At 34.1% G+C, this 17,624-nt stretch overlaps 1 protein-coding gene across 3 annotated transcripts in view; it reads left to right on the plus strand.

Moving 5' to 3' along the window:
• LIN28B (lin-28 homolog B) overlaps positions 1-17,624 on the plus strand; it is a 115,462-nt gene that overhangs the window by 60,938 nt on the left and 36,900 nt on the right. For all 3 annotated transcript variants that reach the window (XM_029224075.1, XM_029224072.1, XM_029224073.1), the window contains exon 3: positions 4,112-4,296. In XM_029224075.1, coding sequence (XP_029079908.1) covers positions 4,112-4,296 — 185 coding nt within the window. The remainder of the gene's footprint in view (positions 1-4,111; positions 4,297-17,624) is intronic.

Raw genomic sequence — 17,624 nt, forward strand, 5'->3', positions numbered from 1 at the left:
GGACACGGGTTCGTGCCCTGGTCCGGGAGGATCCCACATGCCGCGGAGCGGCTGGGCCCGTGAGCCATGGCCACTGGGCCTGCGCGCCCGGAGCCTGTGCTCCGCAACGGGAGAGGCCACAGCAGTGCGCGGCCCCCGCACCAAAAAAAAAAAAAAAAAAAAAAAAAATGATTGGGAGGAGGAAAAGGAATATAGCAAGGAAATTGAGAGTCAGTATTTTTATAATTCTGAAATAAATTTTTTCCAAAATGAATTTTAAATTTTGGAATAAAGGGAAGTGGGAGAAAGGGGAACCTTATTTGATTGGAGGAAGAGGAACACAAATTAAAGGTGTTAGATGAGTTAATATGTGCACATTCAAAATTGGCCTGTCCCCTTTGTAAGTGCCTGATACCTTTGCAGGCATGTCAGCAGCTTCTAAATGCTTCTACAATCATTTGGTCATTTCTTTGTTCATTTATTCATTCAGTAATTGCGATTCTTTCCTGTAGAAGATAAACGTCTATTTTGTCCAAACAAATGTTGCAGATGACAATGTAAGCCTAAACACCAAATGGCTCGCCTTATGAAAGTCTTACATGTAGATTGAGCAAAAATCTACATAAATCTGCATTCTTGGTTCTCATAGGCAGAGCATCATGAATTGTGAGGCATAGCAATGAGAGTGATTAGAGAATATTGGAAGAAGGAAGAACAATAAAAATAGATCCATATTAACTTCTGAATGGAGTCAGAGAATAACGTTATTACCATGAACCATTATAATCCTATCAGCATTTTATTCCAAAGGTATCATGCACAGTGTCACCTTGACACTAAAAGTAGAAGTTATTTTATGTAGCAGAAGTAGGAGCTGGGAAATTTGACTTGGCATGAGCTTAACCCCTTAGAGTTCAGTCCACCTTTTTTTTTCAAGTGAGAGTTGGACTAAATAATGATTAATGATCTTACTGATGCTAAATCTATGATTCTTTTAAGTACTTATTGAATGATAGTTGTTTGCAGGCATTAGGCTAAGTCCTTTGGGAAATACTAAGATATATATCACAGTCCCTGACCTTCAAGAGAAGGAAAATCCAAAAGAGCAAATAAAAGTAAGGCATACACAGATATCTGCATTACGCAGCAGTGTATTATAAAAACTATATACAAGAATCAATTAAGTGAAAGAGGAGGGAATTTCCAACTGGGCAATTGAGGATGATAGCAAAAAGGATCCTATGAATTATGCCTTGAATCTTGAGTAAGATTTTGATAGACAGCTATGACTAAGAGAATAATGCATCCCCACCAGCCTAAGTTGGAGTACAGAGATGAGAAAACGTGAAATGTGCTTAGGGAAGTATAAGTCAGCCAGCTTTATTAGAGTAATGGGAAAGCAAGTGGAAAATATACCTAGAGGTAACATTATGAGTGGTCTTACCTACAATTTAAGGGAAGTATTGTAGATTTTTGAGACAGGAGACCAACAGGCTAAGATTTATTCAGAGAAGATATGCAGGTGTGGAAGATGCTAAGGAGTAGGGAGGAGAGTTGATGCTGAAATTGCAATGAAGAAACTATTACACTCATCCAGGTAGGAAATAGTTAGGACCAGAAGTAGGGCAGTGGCAATCCAATGAAATGGTTGGGGCAGATGAAAGTAAGAATGCACCTGATTCAGTAAATGGTTGGGTAAAACTAAGGATTGGAACCAGTATGACTGGAAAAATGGAGGCACCTTTAATAAAAATTGCCAAGGCAAGGGGAGAAGTTGATTTTTGTGAAGAAATAAAATAAGCTAATTCCCCACCTTTAACAAATCTTTCCCACTTATGTAGCAGCAATTTTGGTGTAATAGCAAAGACAGAATATTCTCTGTGAATTCTTGTCCTTTTCTTGCAAAGCCATTATAGTTTCTTACGGATATTATTATTATTATTGTCAATTACTGTGAATCTAAATTGCCTTATGTACTCATTTGGGGAAGGAGGGGAGTATATGACAGAATGGGGGAAAAAGTATTCTTTCAGAATATCGTGAAGAATAGCCAGAGAGCAGGATTTTACTTTAGATTCAGAAATGCAGTTCACTTACAAATGATACCTATCAAAAATTGTAATAATGGAAAATGAAATCAAGTGTGCCAGTACACTAGGAACTATGAGGAAATAAGTGACAGAATTTTGATTATAGAAACAAAGCATGAACATATGATAGCTCTAATTAAAACTGCTATCCCTCCCTTCTCTTAATTGCAGTAGTTGACCCTATGCGCCACTTCATCTGATTTGATAATCTGCACTTTTTAGAGTAGGGAGTAAGAAAGGAAATGAAAGCAAAGGACTGTTTATAATTAGTGAGGAGAGAGCTTAGGAGAAAAAAATAGAAGATTTGGAAATATTATATAAAGTTTTAAAAACAATAATTAAAAAAAATTTTACAGCATGTAGGCAGTTGTGATTTTTTTTTTCTCTAATTCCTACACAGCATCAGGGAGCAGAAAAGGTGCTGCCAAATTACACTTCCATGTGCAGGCTTTCTCAGTGTCAGACGACCTGCACTAGAAACTGGTTAAAACCCCTGTTTTCATGTGCCGTATTACTTTCATAATGAAGAGTCCCCTTTTGCATTGAAATTTGAAGTGTTGATTTTATCTTTTCCATGTAATTATTTGGTTATATGTAATTATTTACCTACCTTTAGAGTCATGGACTTGGGAAGGGTGGAGATTTTTCTGGTCCAGCATTTCCCTAAGTATGTTAGTCATCTGTAGTTATAAAGAAAGGTCTCTGGGATCAATTAGGTCGGGAAATTCCTGAGCTAAACACAGTTAAACAAGATTTTTATTTCAGTGGAGGTTGGGGAGGGTATGAAATCTCAGAGACTTTAATATGCTAATATGATCCAACTAAGAAGAAACTAGGTGTAGCAATTCACAAACTTATTTGACCACCAGATCCTTTTTTCATGGAATCTTTTTCAGGACCATTGTTCCTCTGAACACATGAGGGGAAACTCAAATTCCTTAATTTTACAGATTAAACAGAAAAGAGAGAAATGACTCATTCAAAGTTGCATGCCTGTTTTCTTAAAGAACTGGACTTGAACCAGGGTCTCCTACCTACTATATTCAGATTTGCTTCCTTTTGACCCCAAATTCAGAAAAGTCTTAAAGAACTACATCGTACTCAAAATTAGATCTGTAAGATGTACACAAGGGGATTTGAAGAAATAAATAAAATTAGAATGATTTACTTATTTTAATATAGTTTGAATTGGCACATTGACTTTGATGAAGAGTTAGATTGAAAGAGCCAATTATTTGTAACCAAAGTTACACTTTTCCAATCAGGAAACTTTTTTTTTTTTTTGGTAAAAACTAAGTATCTTTCAAATTACAAGAAAGCTCAAACAAAACAATAATGTGTGTATCCAGAAGCTTCCCCACTTTCCCAAAAAAGGACTAGAGAAAAATGACTGTTCATGGTTTGCTGTCGATTGTTCCAGACCCCATTGCTACATAAGTAAACATGTATCTTTTAAACACTTCTCTACATAGATGGTGTTATGGTAGACACACTGTTCTTTACCCTTACTTTTTTTACTCATCAGTATTACATGTTTATCTTCCCCACATTAATACATATAGATCTTTTAATGGCTCAATAGTGTTACATTATATACCTCTACTATCATTTATTTCATCAGTTTCCCATTGACGGACCTTAGGGTAGCTGTAGTTTTTCTACCAGGCAGCAGTGCCATAGTGAATTTTGATATAGGTTTTTGTGTGTGATGGGGGTGGAGGGACCTTTGTGTGAGTATGTCTATAGGAGAGTCCTTGAAGTGGAATTGCTGGGCCAAAAAATATACACATTAAAATTTTTGTAAGTATTGCCAAATTCCTTTAAAAATGGTATTAGTTTATTCTCCCACTGCCAGCATTACAACAGGAAACTTTTAAATGGTATGCCTTTCACTGAACTTTAAAAAAAAAGATTTTATACTTAGCAATGAATAACTGGGGGGATATCTTGCTGTGTTAATCTTAAAATCACAGAGATAATTTATAAAGCATTAATAATCATGATCTCTCTTTCTCTCTCCCTCCCTCCCCTGCTCTTCTCAGAGCAAATTATTCATGGAAGGATTTAGAAGCCTAAAAGAAGGAGAACCAGTGGAGTTCACATTTAAAAAATCTTCCAAAGGCCTTGAATCAATACGGGTAACAGGACCTGGTGGGAGCCCCTGCTTAGGAAGTGAAAGAAGACCCAAAGGGAAGACACTACAAAAAAGAAAACCAAAGGGAGACAGGTAAATCATTTTACCTTGTTAGCCTGTGAGTTTATTGTATTTGGAAAAGATTTCTAAAATTTTAATTTATATTTTTATTATGTTATTAAATCTAGCCACAATAAAATAAAATGCAACCACTGAGTATTTGAATCGAATTTATCAGAAATATAGGCTATCTTGCAACTTGAACTCTCTGCAGAATATACTTAACTGAGCCCTCAGTATTGCACACTAGACAGTCTCCCAACCATTATTTCCACCAGACTGTTCAGAGACCACAAATGGGAAGTTGAAGTTCCCAACAGACAGAGGTGCCCCTCTGTACATCTTAACACCTCACCTGTTTTTTCAAATGAAAATACGTTTATTATTTTGTCTGTTTTGAAAAGATAACTCACTACAGAAAATTCAAATATAAAAAAATCACTGGAAATGTTAACTACAGGTGGGAATCATAATGTATATGCAGTATTTTTGAAACTTGCATTTTTTTTCACTTAGAAGTGTATGGTGGAACATTCCATGTTAGTCTTTAGCACCTGCATAAATTCCCACTGTGTGAATGTACCAAAATTTAAAACAAGGCTATGTTAAATTAATTTAATTGTTAAATTTAGGCTATTTCCAGTATCTTAAATTTATCAGTAGCACCTTAGTAAGAATCCTTATATGTACATTTTTTTAAATTGTCTGATTATATCATAAGGGATAAATACCTAGTACTGAAAAAATCTGGATCAAAAGCTATGCACTTTAAAAATTTTGATATCTATTTCCAAACTGCTCTTCAGAAATGGTTAGGGCCAATGTACAACCCCTTTAAAATTGAGACTGCTCATTGAATAATGTCATCTTTTAAATCTTTTCCAATTACATAGGTTAAGAAATGCAGCTTACTTTTTTTCTTTGCATCCTTTGACTAAGGTTAAATATATTTTTATATGTTAATTTTCATTTTATTTTTTTCTTCTGTGAATTGCATGTTTCTTGTCCTGTGCTTATTTTCCACTGAGATGTTCATTTGCTATTGTTGATTTCTAACTTCTCTCTTTAGAAAAAAAAATCTCAGTTTTCCTCTTTCCTATGCTGGGAAGAACTCAGTTCTTCCATATTATGTTTCTCTCCTGTGTGTCTCCATTACTTTTACACAGACTGCTTCACTTCTGGTCACCAAATTTGTGGAGGTTTTTCCCCACACCAAGCAATTCTCCACAATGCCAGCTGGGAGTCCTACAATTTAACTCAATTCTGGCACTGTCTACCTGGAGATAATGTCGGGTCCTATAGGTTAAGGGCTCAGTCCTACAAGGCTCTCCCACCACATTTCAGATGCCAGTTGCAAGTAACCCAGGTTACCCGCAACTTCTGTTTGAGTTGGCTACAAATCAGAGGTTTCCACGATCCTCTCCTCAGGTTTGTTTAATTTGCTAGAGCAGCTCACAGAACTCAGGGAAATGCTTACATTTACCAGTTTATCAAGGTTATGATAACAGCAGATAAAGGATACAGATGACAGCCAGATAAACAGATACATAGAGTGAGGTCTTGAGGGTCCCGAGCATAGGAGCTTCTGTTCCCAGCGGGCTGGAGTGCTTCACCCTCCCAATGTGGATATGTTTGCCAACCTGGAAGCCCTCTGCATTTTGTACTTTGGGGATTTTACAGAGGCTTCATGACATAGGCTTGATTTTCAACCCCTTTTCCTTCTCAAGAAAACTGGGAGTGGGGCTGAAAATTCCAAGCTTCTAATCATAGCTTGGTCTTTCCAGTGATCAGCCCTCACTCAGGAGCCATCCAGGAGCCCACCCAGTGTCACCTCATTAGACCTCCAGAAGACCCTCCTATCACCCAGGAAATTACAAGGGTTTCAGGAGCCCTGTGTCAGGAACAGAGGTCAAAGACTGATATTAGAAAAAGAGGTGCTTCTAGTGTTCTTATCACTTAGGAAATTACAAGGGCTTTAGGAGCTCTGTGCCAGGAACCAGGGGCAAAGACCAATATATATTTCCTGTTATCTCACATTCTCTTTGTATATTTATCATGGTACTCTTTTGTCTCAAATATATAGGAAGTATCTTTTTCAGCTTGTGAAATATATGCACACGCGCACATGCACACACACACACTCACAATGGACTATTACTCAGCCATAAAAAAGAATGGAATCTTGCCATTTGTGGCAACATGGTTGGACCTTGATGGCATTACTCTAAGTAAAATACTATATACAAATGCTATACATCTGTAATATATTTTAAAACTTTAAACAGTTTCCACAAAGGTGTGAGGTAACATCTCATGGTGGTTTTGATTTGCATATCTCTGATGATTAGCAATGGTGAATCTGTATGTCTTTGGAAAAATGTCTAGTCAGGTATTTTGCTCATTTTTAATGGGATTGTTTGGTTTGTTTGTTTTGATATTGAGTTGTATGAGCTATTTATATATTTTGGATATTGACACCTTCTCAATCGTATCATTTGCAAATATTTTCTCCCATTCAGTAGGTTGTCTTTTCATTTGTCAATGGTATCCTTTGTTGTGCAAAAGCTTTTAAGTTTAATTAGGTCCCATTTGTTTATTTTTGCTTTTGTTTCCTTTGCCTTAGGAGACAGATCCAAAAAAATATTGCTAGAGTTAATGTCAAAGGGTGTTCTCCCTGTGTTTTCTTCTAGGAGTTTTATGGCTTCTAGCCTTACATTTAGGTCTTTAATGCATTTTGAGTTTATTTTTGTATATGATGTGAGAAAATGTTCTAATTTCATTGTTTTACATGTTGCTGTCCAGTTTTCCCAGCACCTCTTACTGAAGAGACTGTCTTGCCCCCATTGTGTATTTTTGCCTCCTTTGTCATAGATTAATGGACCGTGTGTGGGTTTATTTCTGGACTTTCTATCCTGTTCCATTGATCTAGGTGTCTGTTTTTGTGCCAGTACCATGCTCTTTTGATGGTAGGTTTGTAGTATAGTCTGAAGTCAGGGAGCATGATTCCTCTAGTTCAATTCTTCTTTCTCAAGATTGGTTTGGTTATTCAGGGTCTTCTGTGTTTCCATACAGATTTTAAAATTATTTGTTCTAGTTCTGTGAAAACTGCCATTGGCATTTTGATAGAGATTGCATTGAATCTGTAGATTGTCTTGGGTACTATGGTCATTTTAACAATATTAATCCTTCCAATCCATGAACATGGTATATCTTTCTATCTGTTTGCGTCCTCTTCAGTTTCTTTCATCAGTGTCTTATAGTTTTCTGATTACAGATCTTTTACCTCCTTAGTTAGATTTATGCTTAGGTACTTTATTCTTTTTGATGTGATTGTAAATGGCCTCTGCCCATTTTTAAATTGCATTGCTTGTTTGCTTTTCGCTGGTATGAATCCTTTATATTCTTTGGATATTAACCCCTTATCAGGTAGATGATTTGCAAATATTTTCTCCCATTCTATAGGTTGCCTTTTTTGTTAATTGTTTCCTTTGCTGTGCAGAAGCTTTTTAGTTTGATATAGTTCCATTTGTTTTTTGCTTTTGTTTTTGCTTTTGTTGCCTTTGCTTTTGGTGTCAAATAATTGCCAAGACCGTTGTCAAAGAGCTTAAGGCTTATATTTCCTACTAGGAGTTTTATATTTCAGGTCTTATGTTCAAGTTTTCAGCGTTTTGAATTGGTTTTCCTGTATGGTGTAAGGTAGTAGTGCAGTTTCAGTCCTTTGCATGTGGCTCTCCAGTTTTCCCAACACCATTTATTGAAGAGACTATCCTTTCTGCATTGTATATTTGGGGTTCCTTTGTTGTAAATTAATTGACCACATATGTGTGAGTTTATTTCTTAGCTCTCTGTTTTGTTCCATAATCTATGTTTCTGTTTTTATGCCAAATGCTTGAGTACTGCTTGAGTACTATTGCTTTGTAGTGCAGTTACAAAGTACAGTTAGAAATCAGGGAGTGTGACACCTCCAGATTTTTGTACTTTCTCAAGATTGTTTTGGCTATTCTGGGTCTTTTGTGGTTACATACAAATTTTAGGGTTGTTTGTACTATTTCTGTGCAAAAGTCCATTGTAACTTTAGTAAGGATTGCATTGAATCTGTAGATCACTTTAGGTGATATGGATTTTTTAATAGTATTCTTCTAATCCATGAGCACAGAAATCTTTCCATTTATTTGTGTTTTATTCAATTTTTAAAAAAATTATTCATTTTCTTTCATCAGTGTCATGTAATTTTTAGTGTATAGATATTTCACCTCTTTGGTTACATTTATTCCTAGGGATTTTCATTCTTTTTCATGCAATTGTAAATGGGGTTGTTTTCTTAATTTTCTTTTTTGATAGCTAGTTGTTAGTATATAAAAATTAACTGATTTTTGTATATTGAGTTTTTATCCTGTAAATTTATTTAATTCATTTTTTAGTTCTAACAGTGTTTTGGTGTAGTCTTTGGAGGTTTCTATGTACAATACCATGTTATCTGCAAGTAGAGACAATTTTATTTTTTCTTTCCAATTTGGAATGCTTTTCTTTCTTTTTCTTATGTAACTGCTCTGTCTAGGACTTCTGGTACTATGTGAATCAAGTGTCAAGAATGGGTGTTTTTGTGTTGTTTCTGATCTTAGAGGAAAGTTTTCGGCTTCTCACCATAGTATGATGTTAGCTGTGTCATATATGGCCCTTATTATGTTGAGGTACATTCTCTATACCTACTTTATTGAAAGTTCTTACCATGAATAGATGAATTTTGTCAAATGCTTTTTCTGCATCTACTGAGATAATCATGGTTTTTATCCTTCATTTTGTTAACATGGTATATATATATCACATTGATTGATTTACAGATGTTGAATCATCCTTGTATTTCTGGAGTAAATCCCACTTGATAGTGATGTAGGACCCTTTTAATCTATTGTTGAATTTTGGTTTTCTAATAGTTTGTTGAGGATTTTGCATCTATGTTCATCCAGGATATTGACCTGTCATTTTCTTTTCTCATAGTATTCATGTCTGGTTTTGGTAACAGGGTAATGCTGGTCTCATAAGATGAGTTTGGAAGTGTTCCCTCCTCCTCTGTTTTTGCGAAGAGTTTAAGGATTGATATTAATTCTTCTTTAAATATTTAGTAGAATTCACCAATGCAGCCACGTGGTCGTGGACTTTTTTGTTTTTGAGATGTTTTTGATTACTGATTGTCTCCTTACTAGTAATTCGTATGCTCAGATTTTCTATTTCTTCATGTTCTAGGCTTGGTAGATTGCATGTTTCTTGAAATTTATCCATTTCTTTTAGTTTATTCAATTTGTTGGTTTATAATTGCTCATGGTAGTCTTTTATAATCCTTTGTATTTCTGTTGTATCAGGTGTGATGTCTTCTCTTTCATTTCCAATTTTATTTATTTGGATTCTCTCTCTTTTCCTCTATCTCTCTCTCTGAAGTTTAGCTCAAGCTTTGTCTATTTTGTATATCTTTTCAAAATATCAGTTCTTAGTTTCATATATCTTTTCTATTGTCTTTTTAGTCTCTATTTCATTTATTTCCACTGTGGTCTTTATTTTCTTCCTTCTCCTAACTTGGGCTTAGTTCATTTGTAACCTTTTGAAATTAGCTCTTTTTACTCAACATAATGGCTTTGAAATTCATCCAAACTTTTGAGTGTATCAATATAGTATTCGCCCCTTATCCATAGTTTTGCTTTCTGGGATTTCAGTTATCCATGGTCATCAGCTGTCAAAAATATTAAATGGAAAATTCCAGAAATAAACAATTGGTAAGTTTTAAACTGCAGTGTTCTGAGTAGTGTGATGAAATCTTGCACCATTTGCTTTGTTCCATCCAGACCTGGATCATCCCTTTGTCCAGCATACACTGTCCATTAGTCAGTTAGCAGCCATCTTGGATATCAGTTTGACTATCATGATATCGCAGTGTGTGTGTTCAAATAACCCTTTTTTTACTTAATAATGGCTCCAAAGCACAGGAGTAGTGTTGCTGGCAATTTGGATATGCCAAAGAGCAGCCGCGAAGTGCTTCTTCTAAGTGAAAAGGAGAAAGGTCTTGACTTAATCAGGAAAAAAAAATCATGTGCTAAGGTTGCTAAGATATGATATGAAGGAATCTTCTATCTGAAATTGTGAAGAAGGAAAAAGAAATTTGTGATATTCTTGCTGTTGCATCCCAAGCTGCAAAAGTTATGGCCACAGTGCATGATAAGTGCATAGTTAAAATGGGAAAGACATTAAATTTATACAATAAGATGTTTTGAGAGAGAGATATATTCATATAACTTTTATTATAGCATATTATAATGTTTCTATCTTACTATTAGTTATTATTGTAAAATCCAGAAAACTGGATTGTTTTCTTATTGTTGCATTTTGAGAGCTCTTTATATAAATTGTGGATACAAGTCCTTAGATTTATGATTTGCAAATATTTTTTCTGAGTTTGTGGTTTATTGTTCCAGTCTCTTAAGTATCTCCCACAGAGCAAAAGTTTTAAATTTTGATAAAGACGTTTATCAATCTTTTATTTTTTGTCATGTTTAAAAAATCTTTGATTAACTCCAAATTTGATTAATCACAGAGTTTTTTTCCCCTGTGTGAAGTGTGAGGTTGAGGTCTAGGCTCATTTTTCGCCTGTGAATAATATGAATTGTTCAAACACCATCTGTTGAAAACTATATCTTTTCTCTTGAAATGTTTTTAAATTAGAAAGTTTAATTTCTGTCATTTCAGGTTTAAAAATTAAAGCTCTAAAATGTTTATTTTAACAAATTCAAATTTGGTTTCATCACTCAAGAGAACTTATTTGTTCTATATATATATATACATCTATATATAGAAGCATATTTTTGAGAAGATTTATGTTTCTGTGGCAAGAAATAAAAAAATAATTTTAAAGATTCTATCTTAATTTTAAGTAAACTATTTGCAAAAGAAAGTGGGTTTATTTTTTTATTGTCTTAATTCTGCTGAATTTAGTATGCTGTTACTAGCGTCCAGCTACATAATAGCAGTAAATACTAACTTTTAAATTCTCTTATGTTTAAAATATTTTCTTAAATTTTTAAATGAAATAATTTTTGATTTATATTTGCTGTTTACTTTTTCTTATGTTCATTATCAGAAGAGTAAAGAGATTTAATGACCTTATAAAAGCTCTCTTTATACTAACATGAAGGTTGTTGTTAATAAAAGATTTTAAAACTTTATTCTTATTCTGAAAAACTGGCGTATATCTTGGTATCTTTTTATTCTTTAAAGAGCTACAATTTACTATGAGGAAAAAGAAGTAATGGGGGAAGATAGTAGAATGAGGATTTTATTTATTTGTCACTATCTTATTTATATGAAATAATTATGTCAACCTGTAATATAGAATTAAATATTTTATATAATAAAATTTCAGTTTGTATTAACATATGTGTTATATTAGTAAAAATGATGTGGACTGAAACAAATGGTCTGGAAATGTTTCTACGTAGATTAAATTATTTTAATCCTTAATAATTAAAGAATAAAAATATGTGTAATTTTAAAATATATTTGAAATGCATATATGCATGATAGGTATAAATATATTGGGTATATACATATAATTTTGTGTTTTTTTATTTATGGTTTTTTTAACCTCCTTTTTTATTGTAATTTTTTTCTAGCATAGTGACTGTCTTCTTTGTTCTCAACCTTCCACATCTTTTGACCCAACCGCAGTGTGCAAGAAGTGCTATTCATAATAATGCAAGTTCCCTTTCAACAATGTTGACTTGAGATTTTTAAAATAACTTAGAAAATAATACCAACGTTCTATTGCTTTCATTCCATTTCAGGCAATAATACATTTGCATCACTGCATTAGCACATGAGTAAGCTTCTTGATTTTCTACATGAGTTGAACTTTTAGTGTATTTTGTTTAGAAAGAAGGTTAATTGTTATGATGTTCCGTATTACTGCTTTTGGCATGGAAGTATAGGAAATTCATTTGTTCATGTTAGAAAGACTTGTAAATTTATCATTTTTAAGATGCTCTTCATTTAGACTTAAAAACTGATTATGAAATTTGACATTCCTTATAGTCCAGTGTTAAAATGGTGTTAGAATGGTACATTATATTTACCATGTATGGCCAGAAAGACCAAAGTGAATGTAAATAGAAACTCATTATATATGTCTAAATTCTCAGCTCAGAAGAGCTAACTTGCCTTTTTTAAAAAAATTAAAGATGTATGATAGAAGAGTTATTTTTATAGGGTCCTAGTTTTGTGGTTTCAAATTTTTTAATTTGCAAGAAGATTTGGAAGCCATAAGAATTCTGCTTTTGTCTGTCCTCACTGAAGGATCATATATTTTCACCTGTTTATTAAAAAGAAAAAATACTTATTTAATGCCCTCATTCCCCTTTAGAGCAAGTGAGCTCAAAACTAACTAGTGGTAACCCTCCTCCGCTCCCTCCCCATCCACCTCTGTGGCAGTATAATCTCTTACACTCATTATCTCTGTGGTATAATTTGAAGTTTCCCAGGTACTTTATAGTTAGGAATTCTAGTTCTATATTTTTGAAATCCACATAGCATTCCTGGAAACAATAAATCTGTACTCAGGTTTATGGTGCCATTTTATTAAGGATATCTGTTTTATATTAAAAATTCTTTCAATGATTTTATTTTCATATTTATTATGTCCCAGAACCTGCTCCCAAAAGAAAAAGAAAAATGCTCTTTAGGTGCAGGAGATGTTTGAAAAATGTAAATCAACGAATTCCAATAAATAACTGTTTCACCCTGATACTTGTGTGATTAGATTTAGGAATTTGCTGTTTAGTAGGTTCCTATTGTGGAAGAGAAATCTCTCAGGCATGAATTGATAGTCCAGATCCTTTGAGGTCTGTCTGTTCTGACCTATGACCCCTATTCTTACAAGGTCAACATCTGAGGGCAGGAGATTAAGGCAGTTTAAAGACCGGAATGGTAAATGGAATGGAAAAATTAGCCAGCACATTTTGGGTGCAAAACATCAAAGTCATCAAATAGTTTGCTTATTTTAAACCTGGCTTGTGGTTGTAACAAGCTAATTTTACTGTGTTTGTTGGAATCAGAAAAATTTAATAATCATAATTCACTACAAGATTCTATTTATACAATGTTAACTGTATAATACAAATTAATAAAGCTTAATCTCAAAATATCAGGAAATGCAAAAATAATTTGTCACAGTTTCAATACATTTTAGTTTTTCATTCAGCTTAGATGCTTAATTTAAATCGAAATTGGGAAAATATTTACCTTAGCTTTTACTATGAAATAATTTTATCAGTTGAATGAAATATATATTCAATTATATATAATTTAAAGTGACTGAGGATTTAGTTGTAATTATATACCATTGACATAAGAAAAATCTATTTTTAAAACATAGAGATAGAAAACAGAAGAAAGTAAATTGGTTAAGCAGAGACAATTTCCTTTTTTCCCTTTCCTTTTTTCCCTCCCGTTCTTAGACTGTATGCTCTTCATTGTAATTTCGAAATAGACTTTAAATCTTACATTTGTTTTACATTTATTTTGTAAATTTGTATCCTGGACAGCTGTGAATCTGCATCTTCTGCTTCTTACTAATGACTGGCAAGGGCTGGAGTTGAATAACTGAACTGTTGCATCCACGTTTCCATTCATTCATACAGTGACTAAGAAAATTAGCAAAACCAGTGGAATACCCAAGTCTCCTGAATTCTGCATTTTTTATTTCTACCCCAAATTTTCCTTATTATATACCTAATTTTAGGGTGGTTTCCTTTCTTCTTGTGATTATTTGGCCAGAGATCTCTTAATGAGGCAATTATGGTTGTTTCCTTCATTCACATTATCTTAGCAGATGCTCTCCCTGCTGTGACCTCTGTTCGGACTAGGCAGATAATGTGCCATTCTCATCACCCACCACAAGACATTGTGTGGGCAGAACTTCTTTTGGCGCTGCATAGGTCTCCCAAGTTGCCTGATGAGAATGGTCAGAAGCCAAGTGGCAAATAATCACAATTTTAGGTTCTCTGATTGCCGTTTTATTCTAAGCAAAATAAATAGTAAAATAATGCCTATAGAAAAGAAATGGTCCAGAAGCAACTTATAATATAACAAGTAGAAATTGTGGGTTTAAGAAGTAACTTTACATAGCTTCCTTACTTTAGACTGGTCTTGGTGAAAATAAGATTATTTATTGTATGGTTTTAATAAAAGGGATTATGAAAAGTGGCTAATACTTTTAAACTTGGAGATCCTTTCAAAAAAAGAAATTAATTTAGCCTTTAATACTAAGTATGTATATTTTTAATGAACATACAACATTGTTCAGAGTGTTAGTTTTAAACTTTAAAAAACATAAATCCTCATGCTTATATCTGCTAGGAGATCCAGTCTGTTCCTGTTTGAACAATAAGGGCTGACTAAGATGAAGACTAATCAACAGAAAATGTCTATACTTTATACTGCCAAATTCCTCCACTGAAATACTAGTCCTGTGTCCCAAGCCCAAGTGCCATTTTCAGAGAATTACAAAGTTGTTAGCAGCCTTCAGCTAGCCTTTCTTTATTCTCCATTAATAAGGAAGTACAAGTCAAATTCAGTTCTTATGAACTTGAAGAGCCTTTTGCAAAGCTCCTTCTAAATTTACACTGGAATTTTTGTTTTTTGAAATTTGGTTAAAATAAACATATTAAGAGCTACAACTTGAATTATTCTCATATGATAAAGAGATGGTTCTTTCTGTTGGTGTAGATAAGATCACCAAATTTTAATAAATAGATTTTAATATGCTTGCACTTATCGATAAGAAGTAGTAATTTAGTAAGACAGTTTCTACTTCTGTAAAATCAGATTCATAATAAATTACCATCTAAAGTAAAAATTTTAACATATGCATTTTCATATAATGAAGAACTACCTGTAAAGTATAGATACTTCAGATATAAGCAGAGAACAAATATTAAATTTAGAAAATGTTTTTGTAAAGGGGAAAATGTTCTCTTAAAGGGAAATCTAGAACACGTCAAGCAAGAAGTCAAGAATTTTGGCCTCTAAAACTTTTCTTTAAGTTTAAAATTTTTCTTTAAGTCTTGTCTGTTGTATGATTATTCTAAATATATGGGCTAATAAGGATCAAAATTAAATGTTTCCTTTCCTTTTGGGATAGAGAGTTAATATTATCTATAGTTTTTGTAATTTTTTTTTTTTTTTTTTTTTTGCGGTACCCTGGCCTCTCACTGTTGTGGCCTCTCCCGCCGGGGAGCACAGGCTCCGGACGCACAGGCTCAGCAGCCATGGCTCACGGGACCAGCTGCTCCGCGGCATGTGGGATCCTCCCAGACCGGGGCACGAACCCGTGTCCCCTGCATCGGCAGGCGGACTCTCAACCACTGCGCTACCAGGGAAGCCCTGTAATTATTTTTTAAACTCAGTTTTTCAAGACTCTTGTACTAAGGACAACTGAATTTCATAGATATCTTCATTAACTGGGTAAGCAGGTATATATGATCATGGTTAGAGGAGCTCAGTTGCTTGCCTGTGCTAAATTTGAACCAGGGCTCTTTATACTTGGCCTGCTTCCTCACTTCTATACTGTCACAAATAAAAGCCTCTGGGGACAGTGATTTTTTTTTTTATAGTATCATTGTATGGAACTGCTATTAAGTCAATTCTTTCTTTTTCCTACCTGGCTGACTTGAGATTCCGTTCTCTGATTTAAGCAGTTGCTTTTAGTCCTCTCAGTTTTAATAGCCCATCTAGAGTCCCCTCTTGGGTTTGGTATTAATACTACTGGAGGTGCTACCAATGCAATAAGAGAAGAAAACTAAATAAAAGATCTAAGGATTGGAAAAGAAGAAAGCAAATGCTTTGTTATTCACATCAATATGATTTTATATCCATGGTTATCCGTAGATAAATTATTGGAATAAAATAAATTTAACAAGATTGCTAGTTATAAATACACAGAAGTCAAACTAAGAACAAATGAATATCTGGAGTGTAAGGACAGTTCTGCATCCTAGGAATTCACAATTAGAAACTGGTGTTTTAAAAAGGGTTTGCTGAGACTTCCCTGGTGGCACAGTGGTTAAGAATCCACCTGCCAATGCAGGAGACATGGATTCGGGCCCTGGTCTGGGAAGATCCCACATGCCGTGGAGCAACTAAGCCTGTGCACCATGAGTACTGAGCCTGTGCTCTAGAGCCCATGAGCCACAACTACTGAGCCCGTGTGCTACAACTACTGAAGCCCACATGCCTAGAGCCTATGCTCTGCAACAAGAGAAACCACTGCAATGAGAAGCCTGTGCATTGCAATGAAGAATAACCCCCACTCGCCACAACTAGAGAAAGCCCATGCAGCAAAGAAGACCCAATGCAGCCAAAAAAAAAAAGTGCAATCATTAGGTGTCATGGCACAATTTAATTCTTAAAAACATTTAAAAAATTAAAAATAAAATAAAAAGGGTTTGTTTCACAATTGGAACATAAACTGTAATATACTATACCTAGGAATAAATCTAACAAAACTATGAAAGATATTTATGGAGAAATGATAAACATATTGAGGTATATAAAAGCAAACCTAAATAAATGGAGATATTTTGTTAATAAATGGCAAGACTCAATGTTTTAAAGAGCATAATTTCCTATAAATTAATCTACAGATTCAATGTAATTTCATTCAGAATTCCAATAAGGTCGATTTTAAATTGACTTGGAAGTTAATAAGACCAATAATAACCTCACAATTCTGTAGATGAAAATCAAAGTTTCAAGGCTCTCCCTACCAGATATCTATATTTATTATACAGCTATGTAAGTATATGTAAATAAGTGAGGTGATGGCCCAGTGAAAGACGAATAGACCATTAGCAATGAGAATATATACAAATCTTAATATATGGCAGAGGTGCTTTTCAGATCTTGGAAAATAATGCAAAGATTATAAATGGTCCTGGGAGTATATCTGACTATAGAGAAAAAGTAAAATTGGACCCCAACCTCATAACATATCTAAAGATCTAAAGCTGTAAAGCAAAACTTTACAGCTCTTAAGTTTGGGAAGGATTTTTTTTTTTTAAACAAGACACAAAAAATACAAACTATAAGCAGTTAAATTAAATTGACTACTTCAGAATTTAAAATTTCTACCTGGCAAAGGTTTCAGTCAGGAAGATAGAGCCACTTTAAGTGTTATGAAAATTGAAGATTCAGAACTTACACTAGGGACTTCCCCTGGTGGTGCAGTGGTTAAGAATCCGCCTGCCTATGCACTCACCACAGCTAGAGAAAGCCCACGTGCAGCAACGAAGACCCAACATAGCCAAAAATAAAAATAAATT

The sequence above is a fragment of the Monodon monoceros genome, unplaced genomic scaffold (assembly GCF_005190385.1).
Source record: "Monodon monoceros isolate NGI ecotype Baffin Bay Population unplaced genomic scaffold, NGI_Narwhal_1 Super_Scaffold_15, whole genome shotgun sequence".
Taxonomy (NCBI): Eukaryota; Metazoa; Chordata; class Mammalia; order Artiodactyla; family Monodontidae; genus Monodon; species Monodon monoceros.